The sequence below is a fragment of the Salvelinus alpinus genome, chromosome 30, assembly GCF_045679555.1.
Source record: "Salvelinus alpinus chromosome 30, SLU_Salpinus.1, whole genome shotgun sequence".
Classification (NCBI taxonomy): domain Eukaryota; kingdom Metazoa; phylum Chordata; class Actinopteri; order Salmoniformes; family Salmonidae; genus Salvelinus; species Salvelinus alpinus.
In genome coordinates, this window is record NC_092115.1 from 22,703,656 (window position 1) to 22,722,860 (window position 19,205).

At 41.1% G+C, this 19,205-nt stretch overlaps 1 protein-coding gene across 4 annotated transcripts in view; it reads left to right on the forward strand.

Annotated features, from left to right (window-relative positions):
- Positions 1–443: 443 nt before the first annotated feature.
- Positions 444–19,205, forward strand: part of LOC139559740 (extended synaptotagmin-2-B-like) — a 42,947-nt gene continuing 24,185 nt past the window's right edge. For all 4 annotated transcript variants that reach the window (XM_071376025.1, XM_071376026.1, XM_071376027.1 and 1 more), the window contains exons 1-7: positions 444–625; positions 930–1,350; positions 13,827–13,868; positions 14,769–14,903; positions 15,290–15,366; positions 15,451–15,523; positions 16,515–16,604. In XM_071376025.1, coding sequence (XP_071232126.1) covers positions 937–1,350; positions 13,827–13,868; positions 14,769–14,903; positions 15,290–15,366; positions 15,451–15,523; positions 16,515–16,604 — 831 coding nt within the window. In that variant the 5' untranslated portion in view covers positions 444–625; positions 930–936. The remainder of the gene's footprint in view (positions 626–929; positions 1,351–13,826; positions 13,869–14,768; positions 14,904–15,289; positions 15,367–15,450; positions 15,524–16,514; positions 16,605–19,205) is intronic.

The window sequence follows — 19,205 nt, forward strand, 5'->3', positions numbered from 1 at the left end:
ATTATACCTTGGTAATGAATGATCTGTTCCAACTACTATTATCCATGCAACTTACCAACTGGTAATTGGCACATTCAATAGTGCTTAGTTATAGGCTACAGCACAGTTTCAAGTCTCTATTGGCATCTAGTGGACAAAATACCTTAGTACATTATGTTTTGTGCACGGTGTGATCATAGATGACAGGTACAGTACACAGTAAAAAGCCACTGCTGCATCCCATAATCTCTACTAGTTGTACTACCATACTTTTATAGCAACCCTAAATATTTGATGTTGGAAAATAGATTATTAGACTATTCTGTTGGTTCAGAATAATAAGTAATTGCACTGTGCGAGTGTGCACGAGACAAGTATCCACGAGATGGCGCTTGGAAATCCTATTTTCAAAAATCCCTCCCTGTGTTTGACCTATCTTGACAATGACAATTTCCTGTTAGAAAAATTAGAAGGGGGCTGGTCATATTGTGTTGTGTGCGTGTAGAAGAGAAACGCACTCTAAAGCAGGATGTGGTTAAGGGATTATTGGGCTACATTGGAAACTTAACTAGTCGAAGGAACCCATACAGTGTACGGGACTGGTACACTGAATTCAAAGGATTACGGATGTCGAATACGGAAACGGGTGAGGAAGAGTATTTATGTTATTTAATAAAAAAGGTTAACACAAGTTTGGCGAAATAGCGGTTCATTTGCGGCTGTTAGGAAACTCCTTCATAAACCACGGAGCAGATTGACAGGTCGCTGAGCCCTTCGCTCTGAACTAACTACTATGATTACATCAATCATAATTATTCCAGCGGCTGTGGTTGCAACATTTTGACTTGTCAGCGTGTTGTTGTTACATTGTAGAATATACATTGTGTATGTAAAATGTTTTATGTCTGTATCGCTTATTCTGCTCTCTCTATTCTGAAACTTCTTTGTAGAGTGGCAATGAGAAGAGCGGCAGCAGCAAACAGTGGAGCTCAAGGAGCGGATTCTGGAAAGACAATTTCCACAGGACCAACAACAGCCAAGGAAAATGGACCGACAACGCCGAGCCCTCCAGTCAGCCCTACGACCCCAATCGCCCCGGTGGAACTGGGAGATGAGCCACAGTCCTCCGTCACAGACGCCACTCGGATGTGGATAAAATTTGCCAAGACCTTCATCGTTATTTTTCCCATTTATGTGTTGGGATATTTTGAGTTCAGCTTCAGTTGGGTTCTAATAGGGCTTGCCATCTTTTTCTGGTGGAGAAGAAATCAAGGGCATAAAAACAACAGACTGACCCGTGCCTTGGCGTTCTTGGAGCATGAAGAGAAAACTGTCAAACAACATTTGTCGACCTCTGAGTTGCCACCATGGGTAAGAATGACTTTGTTTTATTGAGTTAAACATTTTAAAGCTTCTAACATAGCTAACAACTTTTTTTCCTGGTCAGGTGTTACAGATGAATAGTCTTGTCAATGGTATCCCCCCCATCCAGATTAGTGTTGCTAATCAACGTGATTGTTTCACAACTTGAAACCGCAGTTCACTTTCCCCACATCACTGTGGTTGACAGTATACTGCTCAACAGCCCTCATGGACAGTCGAATTGTAAACGGTCCATATAGCCCATGGCAATCAGAGTAGCTATCTAGATCTGTACTGACCCCATGTACCTGCTGTGTCAGAGAAGTTCTGAGTTTCTTCTGAGGATGGCCTGGTTTAGTTATACTATAAGGGAGGGAGGAGAATATGGCTGAACTCCAAAAGATTGAGATTCGGCAATATATCAATCCAGCAACAGTCTGACACTAAGAGGTGATCCACCCAACTCCTTTTAACTGGCTTAAGTAAAAAATATATATAATGGTTTTATGCTCAAATAATTTGTCACATGCATCACTAACAGTGACAGCGGGTCCTTTTCCAACAATAAAAGAAAGATCCAATTAAAAATAAAAAGTGACACATGGCTATATATACAGTGAGTATCAGTACTGAGTCGATGTGCAGGGGTACGAGGTAATTGAGGTAGCTATGCACATATACAGTGCCTTGCGAAAGTATTTGGACCACTTGGATTTTTTCACATTTTGTGTTAAAAAGTGGGATTGATTTAATTGTAATTTTTTGTCAACAATTTACACAAAATACTCTGTCAAAGTGGAAGACATTATTATTTATATATATATATTTTTTTTAAAGATGAATAAAAATGAAATAACTAAAGTATAATTGTTGCAAAGGTATTCAGCTACCTGTGTCAATACATGTTAGAATCACCTTACAGCATCGATCAGCTGTAAGCCTTCTTGGGTGTCTAAGAGCTTTGCACACCTGGATTGTGTAATAATTGTCCATATTTTTCCCCCCCTCAATTCTTCAAGCTCTGTCAAGATCTTGGGGATTTTCAAACAGATTTAAGTCAAAACTGTAACTTGGCCACTGAGAAATTCATTGTCTTCTTGGTAACGAACTTCAGTGAAGATTTGTCCTTTTGTTGTAGGTTATTATCCTGCTGAAAGGTGAATTCCTCTCCCAGTCCCTGGTGTAAAGCAGGTTTTCTTCAAGGATTTTGCCTGTGTTTAGCTCCATGTTTCTTTTTATTCTGCAAAAACTCTCCAGTATTTGCTGATGTCAACATACCCATACTGTACCATGTCAAGCAGCCACCACCATGCTTGAAAATAAGGAGGCAGTTACTCAGTGATGTGTTGGATTTGCCCCCAAACATAAGGCTTTGCATTTAGGCCAAAAAGTGTATTCCTTTGCTGTGTTTGTTTTATTACATATTTTTCAGTATTACTTTAGTGCCTTGATGCATACAAGATTCATGTTTTGGAATATTTTTATTCTGTATATTTGTATTTTGTGGAGTCACTACAGTGTTATTTATCCATCCTCAGTTTTTTCCCATCACAACCATTGAACTCTAGCTGTTTTTAAAATCACCAATGGCCTCATGTTAACATAACTGAGCAGTTTAATTCCTGTCCTGCAGCTCAGTTCAGAAGGAAGACTATCTTTGATGTGTCTGGGTGGTTTAATACATCATCCACAGCATCATTAACTTGACCATGCTTAAAGAGATGTTCAATGTCTGATTTGTTATTGTTACCCATCTACCAATCACTGCCCTTCTTTATGAGGCTTTCGAAAGACCCTGGTCTTTTGTAGTTGAATCTGTGCTTGAAATTCAATACTTGACTGAGGGACCTTACAGATGTTGCATGTATGGGGGACAGAGGAAGGGTTAGTCATTCAAATATCTTGACAACCCTGATTATTTCATGTAACTTATTATGTGATTTGTTAAGCCACATTTTACTCCTGAATTAGTTTAGGGTTGCCTAAACAAAGGGTCTGAATACTTATGCAGTTTGTGTGTGCTAGGGCTCTGATAGGCTATGTGATCTGATGGGATTATTACTTTCTATTCTCCCGAACCCACCTAATTTATTCAGGTATTTCTATGCCCTGTAATGGGTACTTATTGTAGATCTGACAGGTTTTGACATTTCACTCTAAGCTAGGGCAAGTACAGGCTGCTTTGGTTAATATATAGCACAATCAATTCCAGACACAACTTGTCTTGGTTATTGTCAGAAACCTGCTCCAGAGTCTGACATTTAGAAAATCACTAGTAAGAAACACTGTGTAAGAAGCACTGTCTGTCAGGAGTGGTGGCATTGATTGTGATGTGATCCACGATACAATTGTTGGAGCTTTATTAAACAAATGCAGCAGGCCTTGGTGTCGGTGACCCATGCCCTCTCTGACTGTGTCCAAAATGGCACCCTATTACCTACATAGGTCACTACATTTAACCAGTCCTATAGGCCCTGTGCATTACAAAGGGAATAAGGTGCTACTTGGGACACAGGCATGCTAGTTGTTTCAGCAAATATGCCTGGAATGAGGCATGATAGGCGATGTGGTAGTTTTGTGGACTGTTTTGTTAAAACAATTTGACAGAAAGAAGCACACACTTCCCAAGAACTGTATTTTCTAGCTAGAAGGCCAGCATCCTGGAGTCATCTCTTCACTATTGACGTTGAGACGGGTGTTTTGTGGGTACTATTTAATGAAGCTGCCAGTTGAGGACTTGTGAGGCATCTGTTTCTCAAACTAGACACACTCATGTACTTGTCCTCTTGCTCAGTTGTGCACCGGGGCCTCCCACTCCTCTTTCTATTCTGGTTAGAGCCAGTTTGCGCTGTTCTGTGAAGGGAGTAGTACATAGTGTTGTATGAGATCTTCAGTTTCTTGACAATTTCTCACATGGAATAGCCTTAATTTCTCAGAACAAGAATAGATTGACGAGTTTCAAAAGAAAGTCTTTGTGAGCCTGTAATCGAACCCACAAATGCTGATGCTCCAGATACTCAACTAGTCTAAAGAAGGCCAGTTTTATTGTTTCTTTAATCAGGACAACAGTTTTCAGCTGTGCTAACATAATTGCAAAAGGGTTTTCTAATGATCAATTATCCTTTTAAAATAATAAACTTGGATTAGCTAACACAACGTGCCATTGGAACACAGGAGTGATGGTTGCTGATGATGGGCCTCTACTCCTATGTACATATTCCATAAAAAATCTGTCGTTTCCAGCTACAATAGTAATTTCAACATTAACAATGTCTACACTGTATTTCTGATCAATTTTATGTTATTTTAATGGACAAAAAATGTGGTTTTCTTTCAAAAACAAGGACATTTCTAAGTGACCCCCAAACTGAATGGTAGTGTATATGTACAGTACATTTGAATATCATGTTAACATATTACAATATTGCTATTATGATATACTGTGAAGCTTTATGTTATCATATTATGTTATCCTTTTGTGAACATAATGCACAAAAACAATGCAAGTAGTAGTTGGCAATCTTAAGATTGGCAAATTTGCTTTCTGTCTTCACTAAACAATATGTTAAGATGATGTACACTGCACTCAAAGTTTGAAACCTTTTAAAAGACAGACGATTGAAATCTGAGGGCAGAGCTCAGGTCAGTATAAATCTGTTCATGCCTGGCATGTCTGTCCCTGGTTGACTGGGCCTCAGTTCTTTTACAACAGGATCGCTGGACTGTAATTAGGTAAAGCTGTCAAGGGGAAAAAACTGTTAAAGTGTAGCAAAATACATCCTCCAAAATATAGGTCTAGTCCAGCGTTTCCCAAACTCGGTACTCGGGACCCCAAAGGGTGCATGCTTTGGTTTTTACCCTAGCATTACACAGCTAATTCAAATAATTTAAGTTTGATGATTAGATGATTTATTTGAATCATCTTTGTAGTGCTAAGGCAAAAACCAAAACATGCACTACTTGGGGTTCCGTGTACCATAGGGAAGCACTGGTCTAGTCAAATGGTCTATATAGAGTAGAGGTTTCTCTCTCTCTTGTTCTGTTATGCTCTCTAATGGTGTGTCATAATGGCCATGGGTGGGGCCTCCCTCTGTGATGTGCCAAAGGGTGGGGCAATCAGTCCAGTGGTGTGTCGAACAGAGAGCCTTATGCTGCTGTGCTCTGCCTCTGACTACAGGGAGAATAGGCCTTGTTTGATTCTTTCAAATATCCAGGTCCTGTGCTGTTTTATGACCGTGACTTCCTTCACAGTCTTATGGGAGCGATGAGTGTTGAACAGAGCATTGTGCTCTTGAGTTCTGCCTCTGACTAAAGGGAGTAGAGAATAAGCCCTGTTTAACTCGTTCAAACCTGCAGTCGTGTTCAAACAGAAGTCATGTACTGCTGTTGCATATGACCCAGACCCCCTCCACACACAGTCTCCTCATGGGAGTGATGAGACTGTCAGTGACTTTGGAGAAAAAGACAGTCCAGTCATCACAGTGCTCACTCACTGGATAATGTGACTGTGACGAGTTTATGGATGATGTAGGGAAAACACACACAGCAAAATAGAGAGCTGTGACGGAAGCATCTCAAAGCTTTTACAGGCTTGAATTTGAGTTGATAACGGTTAGATATTTGTATCACATTTCAAACGTTCCAGTAGACCTATCATGTTCTATTTGCTAGGCCTGTATTGTTAGCTTGTGGCCCTGTGCTTTGTGACTTACCAAGAGCAGAGGTGTGTCACACACAGTGTCTTCTAAGCAGGCAGGCAAATCAGTAACTTAAGCAAACAAATGAAAGTTTGTTGTCACTGAAGAGGAAGGGAGGACACTTAGGCCTATGTGAAGTTAGTTTTACAAGGTGATTTAGATCCTTGTTAAATTAGCCTACTATGTGTATTTACTACCGTAAGATTAAATCCCTTTCCTGAGTTGTCTGTATACAATATAGTGCATTCGGGAAAGTATTCAGACCCCTTTACTTTTTCCACATTTTGTTACCTTTGTGCCTTATTCTAAAATTGATTAAATTCCATTTTTCCCCATAATCACAAAGTGAAAACAGGTTTTTATACATTTTGAAAATGTATACAAAATAATTAACTAAAATACCATGTCTACATAAATATTCAGATCCTGCTATGAGACTTGAAATTGAGCTCAGGTGCATCCTGTTACCATTGATCATCCTTGAAGTGTTTCTACAACTTGATTGGAGTCCACCTGTGGTAAATTCAATTGATTGGACGTGATTTGGAAAGGCACACACCTGTCTATATAAGGTCCCACAGTTGACAGTGCATGTCAGAGCAAAAATCAAGCCATGAGGTTGAAGGAATTGTCCATAGAGCTCCGAGACAGGATTGTGTCGAGGCACAGTTCTGGGAAAGGGACTAAAAAATGTCTGCAGCATTGAAGGTCCAGTGGCTTTCATCCTTCTTTATTAGAAAAAGTTTGGAACCACCAAGACTCTTCCTGTACAATCGGGGGAGAAGGTCAGGGAGGTGACCAAGAACCTGATGGTCACTCTGGCAGAGCTCCAGAGGTCCTCTGTGGAGATGGGAGAACCTTCCAGAAGGACAACCATCTATGCAGCACTCCACCGATCAGGTCTTTATGGTAGAGTGGCCAGACAGAAGCCACTTTTCAATAAAAGGCACATGACAGCCGGGCTCCCGAGTGGCACAACGGTCTAAGGCACTGCATCTCTGTGCTAGAGGTGTCACTACAGACCCTGGTTCGATTCCAGGCTGTATCACATCCGGCCATGATTGGGTGTCCAATAGGGGTTAGGGTTTTAAATAAGAATTTGTTCTAAACTGACTTACCTAGTTAAATAAAATAAATAAAACAGCCCGCTTGGAGTTTGATTCTCTGGTCTGATTCTCTGGTCTGATGAAACCAAGATTGAACTCTTTGGCCTGAATGCCAAGTGTCACGTCTGGAAGAAACCTGCCACCATCCCTATGGTAAAGCATGGTGGTAGTAGCATCATGCTGTGGGGATGTTTTTCAGCTGCAGGGACTGGGAAACTAGTGAGGATTGAGGGAGACTTGTCCCCTCAAAGTACAGAGAGATCCTTGAAAATCTGCTCAGGAACTCAGACTGGTGCACAGATTCACCTTCCAACAGGACAACGCAGGAGTGGCTTCGGGACAAGTCTCTGAACGTCCTTGAGTGGCCCAGCCAGAGCCCGGACTTGAACCCGATCGAACGTCTCTGGAGAGACCTGAAAATAGCTGTGCAGTGACGCTCCCTATCCAACCTGACAGAGCTTGAGAGGATCTGCAGAGAAGAATGTGAGAAACTCTCCAAATACAGGTGTGCCAAGCATGTAACATTATACCAAAGAAGACTCGAGGCTGTAATTGCTGCCAAAGGTGCTTCATCAAAGTGCTGAGTAAAGGGTCTGAATACTAATGTAAATGTGTTATTTCAGTTTTTTATTTGTAATAAATTTGCTAAAATTTCTAAAATCCTATTTTTGCTATGTCATTATCGGATATTGTGTGGAGATTGATGGGGGGGGGGACGATTTAATAAATGTTAGAATAAGGCTGTAATGTAACAATGTGGAAAAAGTGAAAGGGTCTGAATACTTTCCGAATGCACTGTTGTGTGTGATCTAGTTCTGCTCTAGTTGCTCTAATGGTATGGTACATACTGGGAAATTCCACTGAGACTCAGATTTTTCACTTTAAAATGTTTGCTAAACTAAAACCATTGATTTCAACGTTTAACAAACCATACAACTCTATTTGCTGCTTAAAAAACATTTACTGGAAAAATTATACGGATGCAAAATTTGGTAATAGAATTATGGTAAAATCTCCCTCAGTTTTATTCTGTTACAACTTTATCCCCACAGTTCTTCCTGTAAATGTTTTTTTTCTAAAACTTTTAGTGTAAATTGTTAAGTACTCATTGTGCATAGCGTTGTATGGTTTTGTTAAATCAATGTTTTTTGTTTGGTATACATTTTAAAATAATCTCAATCTCAGCATAATTCCGTTACCATGTAATTGCCATACTGTAGATCATTTTCCACAAAGGCCCGTGAAGTTCTGCCTGTGATTTGATACTCCCCACAATGGCTCTCTTTGGCTCCTCTGGTGATTATGGGTCCCGCCCCACACCACCCTGAGGGCCTAAATATAGGTGGGAACAACTGTCTTGTGATATAGTATGACTCGTCCTGAGCTATTGACTGTCCACCAATGATATATTGCTAGCCGACTGACCTGACTATTTTCCATGGTACAGAAATTGCTGAATGTGCATCTTCTGATTGAGTTGGACGATTCTTAATTGGTTTTGCTAACTCCTTCCTGTCCTTGCCTCTTTTTGAAAAATGTCAAAGGTAATCGAGTAGAGGAAACAAATGCGCTTGTATGTAATGACTCTCCTTTTCCACTTGTGCGTCATCAGTCAAATTACAGTTACAGGGGTGGAATACCAAAATAAATGTGTAAAATGATAAACAAATTTTATGTAGGTAGTTGTGCAAGGCATTTTTATAGATTAAAAGATAATTAGCGTAAAACTTTTAAATGTGTGCTAGCTTTTCTCCTTTGACAACAGCTGATTTTAAAGGGGATGTGGATGATTATAAAACACTTCTGCGCTACCTGCCGTGAGGATACTATTGTGAATCCTCTGAAGTAGGTAATGGAGAAGGGGAGCAACCTCATTTGTTCGCCTATAAACGAATTGGCTCTCTCCTCAACCACTTATCGGTTTCCGGGTCATGGAGGAGAGAGGACAAATGAGAATCTCCCTTGGAAATTGAAGGAGTCACTTTTGACCTGATGATCTGTAATGCCTCTGACACAGTTAGGGCCTGTGTCAGAGTCACTTTTGACCTCGTAACAGAACAGAATATATGAGTGCATGTGTGATAGTTTCATGGCACGAGGACCTTTGTTTTGGTGAAGCCATGGCAATCTGATATAATAATACTAGCCTCGTCTTAAGCTCGCGAGATCAGGACGGTTCGTACTAGGCTATAATAATACTGACCTCTGTCACAAATTCATTATTCTGAGGGAACCACCAGTCACATGTTCTCTCCTACCCAACAAAATGTAAATAGCTGGTGAGAGCAAGACAGTTTGTATTGCCGTGTCTAGCACCATTACAGTATATTACAATTTCATTTTTGTTATACAGTTTCCCTCCACTTCATTCTATGAATGAAGTGGTATAACAAAAATGAAATTGTAATATACTGTAAACTCATAAATTAGTCCTCTAATGGTAAATGTCCACTGATTTAGCATGGTATTGCATAGTGTTTGTGTGTGAGTGAAGGAGACGATGACCCCTATCTAGCTGCCCTGGTCTGGATTTCTAAACAGCTGTTCTGTGGGATTGTGGTTCCACCAGGCCAGAACGACTCCCATGGGCTGTCAGAAGGGCTTCTTCCCAAATGGCACCCTATTCCTTATATAGTGCACTTGTTTTAACCAGGTTTCTAAGCACAATATGGGGAATAGGTTGCCATTTGGGAAACATCCCAGCTTGATTCTCCCATGAGCTGTCATAAGGAGAGGGATGACCACATTGCTCCACTTCATGGCTGCTGAGATATAAGATTAGTATTATATTTACATACATTGATAAGACACAGCTCCATGAGCTATACAGTATATTCATACTGGCTAAGATTAGTCAGGGTTGAATGAGTTTTCTAAATATCTGACAAGTTTATGTTCAGAATCAGAAAGAGTTTTAGCAGTTGCATTGTGACTTGTGTGACAGTTTCACACAGTTTAATTGTGTGACAGTTTTCTGTTATTCAGACTACTCTGTTGTTGACTGTGGTGTGTTGTCTGGGGTACTAAAGCTGATGCACTCTGAGTCTGTTGGTTGGAAACCATATTCCATCAGACTGACTGTTCAGTCAAACCAGGAAATAGCTTGACAATGAGTCAGAGCTGCTGGCTTTCCTCCTGTGAGGAATTACTGTGAACCTCTGCTTTTCTTTTCCACTAGCTGTGGGGATCTCTCACTCACAAGGCAGGCTGGAATCTGCTGCTAGGCAACCTCTACTGTTATTCTACAGACCCTAAAAAGGAGTGAAAAGTGGTCTGGCAACGTGTAATTGAAGGGGGAACTCTTTTTTTGTATCTTTTTTTTTTAATCTGTGAAATGAATGGGTTTCCTCATTGTGTCACAGCATTGGAGTTGTCAAGGAAAACAAAGAAATGTCATTGTACAGTATTCTGCAGACTTATGCCAGGATATTTGGGTTTGAGTTCATGGTATTGCGTTTTATAAACATGATCTTACAGTCAAATAAAAATAGCTTCTTCGCGAGAGCAATTTATCAAGCAAGAATTTGGTAGGACTGGGAGTGGTCTGAGTTGGGATGGGGAAACAGAAAACAAGCTGTTATTGGCAGAGTGGTTTGATACTCTCTAACTAATTTACCTACTGGTGTTGTCACCAGGCAGACAAACTCCATCCCACCAAAACAGGCTGAAGTTTCAGGCGGTCTTTTCAAACAGCTCTTTCACTAAAAGGGCATTATCATAATTTTCACAATTTCACAGTATTATTCCAACAATTTAGTGTGGAAATATACACTGAGTGTACAAAACATTAGGAACTATTTCCATGAAATAGACCAAGGATCATCAACTAGATTCAGCCGTGGACCGATTTTTATTTATTTTTTCTTCTAATTTGTAGACTGGGGTTCTTGTGGTCAATTTGCAAACAGATGTAATGTTTCACTAAAACAAAATAATTTCAAACCTTGCTTACATTTGTATACTATCACGTGTCTCAATTATGCGTGGGAAGACTTGGGAACATATTTCTTAAATTAAAATCACTTGGCGCTGATTTCCTGGTGTTTTTAGTCTTATGTCCAGCAATGAAAATTCCACACCAACAAAATGTTTTTTTTGTTTTTTTGACTCAGGAAGGGGGCAAATAAAACCATTTTGGCTCGCGGGCTGCCAGTTGGGGCAGCTCTTATTGATGTTAAATCTACTTCAATCATTGTAGATGAAGGGGAGGAGACAGGTTAAAGAAGGATTTTTAAGCCTTGAGACATGGATTGTGTATGTGTGCCATTCTGAGGGTGAATGGGCAAGACAAAAGATGTAAGTGCCTTTGAACGGAGTATGGTAGTAGGTGCCAGGCATACTGGTTTGAGTGTGTTAAGAACTGCAATGCTGCTGAGTTTTTCACACTCAACAATTTCCCATGTGCCTCAATGTTCCTTCACCCAAAGGACATCCAACCAACTTGGCACAACTGTGTGAAACATTGGAGTCAGAGCCCGTACTTCAACCCGATTGAACATCTCTGGAGAGACCTGAAAATAGCTGTGCAGCAACGCTCCCCTTCCAACCTGACAGAGCTTGAGAGAATCTGCCGAGGAGAATGGGAGAAACTCCCGAAATACAGGTGTGCCAAGCTTGTAGTGCACTACCCAAAAAGACTCAAGGCTGTAATTGTTGCAAAAAGTGCTTCAACAAAGTACTGAGTAAAGGGTCTGAATACTTACAGTACCAGTTAAACGTTTGGACACCTACTCATTCCATGGTTTTTCTTTATTTTTCCTATTTTCTACATATATGATAACTGGCTCTCATGAGGTCTGCCACAGGAAAGGAAGACCCAGAGTTACCTCTGCTGCAGAGGTTAAGTTCATTAGAGCTACCAGCCTCAGAAATTGCAGCCCAAATAAATGCTTCAGAGTTCAAGTAACACACATCTCAACATCAACTGTTCAGAGGAGACTGCATGAATCAGGCCTTCATGGTCGAATTGCTGCAAAGAAACCACTACTAAAGGACACCAATAAAAATAGACTTGCTTGGGCCAAGAAACATGAGCGATGGACATTAGACCGGTGGGAATCTGTGCTTTTTCCAAATTTGAGATTTTTGGTTCCAACCGCCTTGTCTTTGTGAGACGCAGAGTAGGTGAACGGATGATCTCCGCATGTGTGGTTCCCACCGTGAAGCATGGAGGAAGAGGTGTGGGGGTGCTTTGCTGGAGACAGTGTCAGTGATTTATTTAGAAATCATGGTATACTTAACCAGCATGGCTACCACAGCATTCTGCAGCGATATGCCATCCCATCTGGTTTGCGCTTAGTGGGACTATCATTTGTTTTTCAACGGGACATTGACCCAAAACACACCTCCCAGGCTGTGTAAGGGCTATTTGACCAAGAGGGAGAGAGATGGAGTGCTGCATCAGATGGCCTGGCCTCCACAATCACCCAACCTCAACCCAATTGAGATGTTTTGGAATGGGTTGGACCGCAGAGTGAAGGCAAAGCAGCCAACAAGTGCTCAGCATATGTGGGAACTCCTTCAAGAATATTGGAAAAGCGTTCCTCATGAAGCTAGTTAAGAGAATGCCAAGAGTGTGCAAATCTGTCATCAAGGCAAAGGGTGGCTATTTGAAGAATCTCAAATATAAAATATTTTTATTTGTTTAACGCTTTTTTTGTTTACATGATTCCATGGGTTATTTCATAGTTTTGATGTCTTCACTATTATTCTACAGTGTAGAAAATAGTAAAAATAAGAAACCCCTGAATGAGTAGGTGTGTGAACTTTTGACTGGTACTGTATGTAAATGTGATATTTCAGTTTTAATTTTAATACATTTGCAAAAATGTCTAAACCTCTTTTTGCTTTGTCCTTATGAGGTATTGTGTGTAGATTTATGAGGGGGAAAAACTATTGAGTCCATTATGGAATTAGGTTGTAACGTAACAAAATGTGCAAAAATTAAATGGGTCTGAATACTTTCCGAATGCACTGTATATAGGGAATTGCGTACCATTTGGGACTCAGCCTAAGCCTGCCTGCAGAAGCTCTGTCTGTCTGGTAGTTATGTAAATCCAACTGCTTATCTGTCACAGTCGACTCCCTGCCTCAGCTATCTCTGAGCGGCTTGGTGCTGTTCTCATGCTGTCAGCCTGAGACCCCAAATACTGCAGCCTCGTCTTTGAATCAATGCACAGAATCAGCCCTTTCATCTGAGCTTTAGACATGCTGCTTTAGCACCATTAAACACTACTACCAAACCAAACAAAGGTGATATGTTGTGTTTTCATATAGATGTAATTAGACTATTACTAGTATACAATCATCATACAACTCAAAGTGCAGGTGTATCCCGTTTTATGTAGCCAAGTTATCGTTACTCATTGTGTATGTATTCCTTGTATTAATGTAACTTTTCTCTCTGCATTGTTGGGAAGGGCCCGTAAGTAAGCATTTCACTGTTAGTCTACACCTGTTGTTTACGAAGAATGTGACAGATTTTATTTGATTGATCCTGTCAATATGTCAATTGTGTTAGACTATTGTCCCTATAGTCTTTATTGAATGTCTGTTTTAATGTCAAACTGTTGACCAACCTGTAATGACATTGTGACATTGTTTTCATCTACCCCACAGCATCTCTGCAGACAGCTCACATTTTGAACGAATATGAACTGATCCATTATTCTCTTCATTCCAGGTTCATTTTCCAGATGTGGAGCGAGTGGAATGGCTCAACAAGGTACTGAACGTCTTCACTGCAGTGCGTTGTCCTACAGTACACCAACCACACCTGGGTTCAAATACGATCTTTCAAATACGTTCAAAATCGTTTAAATACTTTGTTTCATCTAGCCTGCCTAGAGTGCCAGATTAGTGGGTTTTTGCAGTTTTGGGACTATCGTATTGGTCCATCAAGCCAGGCAAGCTCAGTCAAGCACAGATAACATATTTGAAATGATTTCAAATAGTATTTGAACCCTGTCCAATACCAACTTTCCCGGCAGCAGCACTTGCCCTGCTCTAGATAAGTGGTACAGTGTGGAGGCAGGGAAGCGGGCGGGAGGGCAGCATCCTCTTATAAATAGGCCCTTATCTGGAGCTCTGCTAACCCAGCTCCAGTACCAGCCTCCCTGGGGACCCTTCTAACTCCAGGAACTGGGAGGAGTCATTACTCTTACAGTTACTGTAAAAACCAGACTTATAGGGATTTAGTCCACAATGTTTCAAAGACACATTAGATAATAAAACGAGAGATTGAGCTCTATTTGTTTTGCAGGAGTGTTATAGATGCTATTGTTTTTGTAGTAGGTTTATGTGGTAAGGAGTTCATGCATCAGTACTTAAAGTAGAGCCCATAAACTACACTAGGGCCACACCCAAACCAAATAGATGTGTCAGTTGAGGTAATGTTATGTGTGTTAGGCAATTATGAGGGCGTTTCCTACCTATTATCTATGACAAAATTATGCTAAGAATTTTCCCTCTGGAAAATAACGTTTTTCTTATCTTAATTCAAGTCTTATTCAATCAAACCATGCAGAGAACAGGGCCATTACCTATGTAGTGTCTCTGTCAGACATTGAGCTTTGAGAATATGACCTGTGTAACCCTGAGTCTTCCTCTCTGTCTCCCTCCCCAGACAGTGAAACAGATGTGGCCATACATCTGTCAGTTTGTTGACAAGCTGTTCAGAGAGACCATTGAGCCGGCTGTGAAGGGGGCTAATGCTCACCTCAGCTCCTTCTGCTTCACCAAGATCGACATGGGGGACAAGGTGAGACTGAGGCGTTTAGATATACATGTATGTTTCCAGTGATGAGTTCTGGCGTCAATGTTACTGTTATGTCGAGCAGTGTGGAAAATGTTCTGTATCTTGTTATATGCTGTAGGTGTTTATTCTGTATAATATAGTTCATAGGTGTTTTATTGTTGTTTACCGTCATTAGCCCTATCAACAATGTCCAGCAATTTTTCCTGTGTGTAAGTTTTCAAACTTGTTAACCTTGTAAGGGAACTTAGGAAACACATGCTTGAAGTATGGTTGGACAAGCGGTTTGGGTTTGAGCACACAGAGGCACCTGTCAACCATTGGGTTCTGCTTTGTCATCCTTTCCTCTCGCCCCTCTCTCCCTCCATCTTTCTCTCCTTCTCTCTCTACAGCCTCTAAGGGTGAACGGGGTCAAAGTGTACACTGAGAATGTGGACAAACGACAGATTATAATGGACCTGGAGATTAGGTATAGTCACATGCACTGTGGTTCAATTTGGAGATACTTTTTTATATCATTATATATCAAGACTATTTTTATTTTTATTTTCAGCTTTGTTGGAAATACAGAGATTGATGTTGACATCAAGAAATACTACTGCAGAGCTGGTATAAAAAGTATACAGGTAGTCATGTTTTTATATCATACACATGCATACACTACTTTCTATTGGGAAATGTTGTGACTTTCTCTGACTTCAGTTGATATACCAGACCTACCAAGCTTGATGAAAATCTGTCTGGTGCATGAGACTAACCATTAGCCACCTCCGTATTTGGCTATGCATTATTTATTTTTTTACATAATATGTTGACACTTCATAGATAAGGGTGAAGGTTGATTATACAACATTACAAGAGGTTGCCCTTGCAAACAACCAGCATATTTGCTGATCAGAGCGAGACAGTTGTATGCAGGGTAGTCTACAGTAATCATTGCGAACCCATTCTGATTGGCCAGATTTGAGACTGCAGTCTCAAATCTGGTAGGCTGTTTTGGAATCAGTCCAGATTTCATACGGTTTTGTTGGCTCCTAATAGATGGCTGGCTTTTCACTGTAACCATTTTTGTTCAGAATGAAGCCCTTAAATGTGGCAACCTGCAATCTCATATGTTTTGATTCTGACCAAGCTACTGTTTTGAGTAAATGTGAGAATAAGACTACAGCAGTATGGTTAATCAGTATGGCAGTATGGTTAATCAGTATGGCAGTATGGTTAATCAGTATGGCAGTATGGTTAATCAGTATGGCAGTATGGTTAATCAGTATGGCAGTATGGGTATTGAAAATGTCCAATATTTCCATTGCATGTTAAGGGATGACTCTGTGTTTAATTGCTTGTCCTTGCATTCAAATTTGGAGCTCTAGACAGTCTACATTTCTGAGTAAAGAGTCACTTCAGTCAGGATGGATACTAATAAAAGTAGTGGAACATTTAGTAATACAACAGGTCAGACTTTTCTTTGAGACAACAAGACAGTCAGTAGAATTTGTCAAATAGATTAATCAAAAGTGTATTGTACCGCTGTTTCCTATGTAATAAGATAGAGACCTATAAATTGTATGTTACAATGATCTGCAATTGAAAAGTCACTGATTGGCACGTTTTCTGCAGCTTCACGGTGTCTTGAGGGTCGTCATGGAGCCCCTGCTCGGAGACATGCCATTGATCGGAGCCCTGTCAGTTTTCTTCCTGAAGAAGCCTGTAAGTATTGTCAGCCATTTTGACTTATTCTAGAACTACTGCAGTGGTTGGAACCTCTGAGGAGGGAATGGTCAGCAGACCGCTGGATGTGAAGGATGTTGTATTGAGCTCCTGTTCCAGAAAGCCCATTCCCACCAAGACTAATTTATAATTAGGCTTGCAACACAAATGGCTACCAATTCCCTTTATAGTGCACTACTTTTGATGGGCCTTGGACAAAAGTAGTGCACTTTATAGTGAATACTGTGCTGTTTGAGATTCAGCCTTAGTCGATACCCTGCTCTTTAGCAGCTGTCTTCCTGTGGGTCAGCATGTGTTATAGATTGAGGGTTTGATATGGGGTCCCTTAGGAGGATGGTACATTCCAGTAAAAGGACAATGAGGGGGCACTGTAGCTTCCTGCTGGATTCATTACAGCTGAAAAGATAATGAACTGGTGTACAATAGCTTGGATATATTTCCTAGATGGGTAATAATACTCAGGTCTTATTTTAAACAGACCCAGTTTGCGGCGGTGTTGATTACCAGTCCAGTAGTCACACGTCGTTTGTCTTTTTGACAATAGATGTTTTATTTTTAGTGGTGTGAAGTTATGGGTCTCAAGGAGCATTGCTGTGTTATTGTCAAGATATGGGTCGTATCGCCTCTGTCTCGGTCATATCGCCTCTGTGTCTGGGTGGGGAGAGCAGATTTGCTTTATCTTAAGCCTCCTCTGTGCTCTTATGCTGTCGAGGCTGCGTCTTTCTCATTGGGTAGGATTTATATAGACTTTCCTCTATGCTCATTGCCTTGTTATTACTCAGTAAAGGTCTATGGTAAATCAGCCGGACATCCAGTCTATACCATCTCATACAACTCTCCCCTCTTGGCCTAATACATCTTAAAACCCCTTAATGAACTACAGTCAGTTAGTGTTGGACCAATGCTGTGAGCGGAGTTGGATTATTTCTTGCCAGTTTAAATTTGATAATCTTCACACAGTCCAGTCCTGCTAGTCTTGATGACTACAATAACATCCTGCATTTTCCCAGCCAGTATATAACTGTACGCTCATTGTAAAACATAATCCAATTCACTGTTAGTATCAGAGCTGTGATGCACTTATATAGTATAATACAGTACAGTTTGAATAGATATGTTGCATCAGGGATAGACTGTCATCATCCCTATAAACACAGACCAGGCTGAGGCAGAGCCACAGTTATTTCCCCTTGATGTAGTCAGAGGCCTGGTTAGAAGTCATGGGATAAAGACTGGGGTGTAATGAGAGCCCTTTAGAGTGACAGACAGCCATCTAAGTCTTATTTTAACCTCTGGAGTTCTGCTATCTCTCCTCAACTGGACTGTTTTTAACCTGGTCCAAGATCTGTTTGTGCTGTCTTGACAGATCTGGGACCAGGCTAGACTGCTATAGAGCACATGGTTCTTGTCCACAATGGCCTCTGACCTGTGGTCCAGTCATGGAGACCTTCTTAAGAATGAATGTAAGGTCCACCCCTCTACCCTGTCTTGAATTTGTTTTTGAAATTACCGCCCCTTGAAGAAGGTATTACCTGTAAACCGTTGTGCCTTCATACTCCTCCTGCCCTTCTACCCTGACAGACAGTCTATCTGTCCCCTGAGTTGTGTAGACGTTTGTTCTCAGAGTTACCATCAGTGAGGTATGACAGCCTATTCGACTGGCTGGTAAACAGTGCCCCGTCTGAGCTGGAGGCGAGGGAGGAGCGTGCCAAGAGTGTGGTGGAAATGTGAGCAGCGTTGCTGTGGCTACGTAGCGTAGCGGCTGTGTGTTTGAAAGTAGAGCAGAGCAGCCAGCCAGGATAAAAGGCCTCACCAGGACTGTTTGATGCTGCAGCATTCTCCTGCCATGCGGTCATAACCAAAGAGGAAACCACCTTTTCTTTCCACTGACTAACGGATGATATTTGTTCAACCCAATGTAATTACAGTGAGATACCTATCATGTGCTCTCATCTATAAATATCACTGAATGTTGTTGTTAAAACAATTATCTTTGGATAATCAATGTTTTTTTACTGGTACTTGGTTGTTGTTGATAAGAGTTATGACTTAGTACAGCCAGCTACAGTATGTTCCAGTGTTGTACAGAAGGCTTAGTGACAGGGCCAGTGCAGAAGCCTTTGCGTGTTCATGTTTGTCTGTTCCTGTAAGCGCTAGTACGGTGTGGTGGTGTGGCCTGTTCTGAAGACTAAGTGGTGCACACAGGAAGTGCACGCACACTCTGCCACCCCGCCCTGCCTCGCCAGATAAAAGCCGACAGCGGTTCGTATTGCTGTGCAGCCTACGTGCCAGTCAGCCAACCACTGCTCTTTATATCAGTCAGAACAATGGAGCAGGCTGTAAAACTCATTTGTGTCAATATCTGGAGACAGGGAAATCATCATAAATGCCCTGCCCATGTCTTCAACAAATGATGAGAGCATCATCACTTGATGCTCACAAGCTGATCTTCCTTCCCTGTCTCACGTTCCTGCTTGTCCTGTTTTTATGTTGTGCATTTTGGGGTAAGGCATCATGTGCCACTCCTTGCATGACAAGACAACATACAGTGAGCTCCAAAAGTATTGGGACAGTGACAAA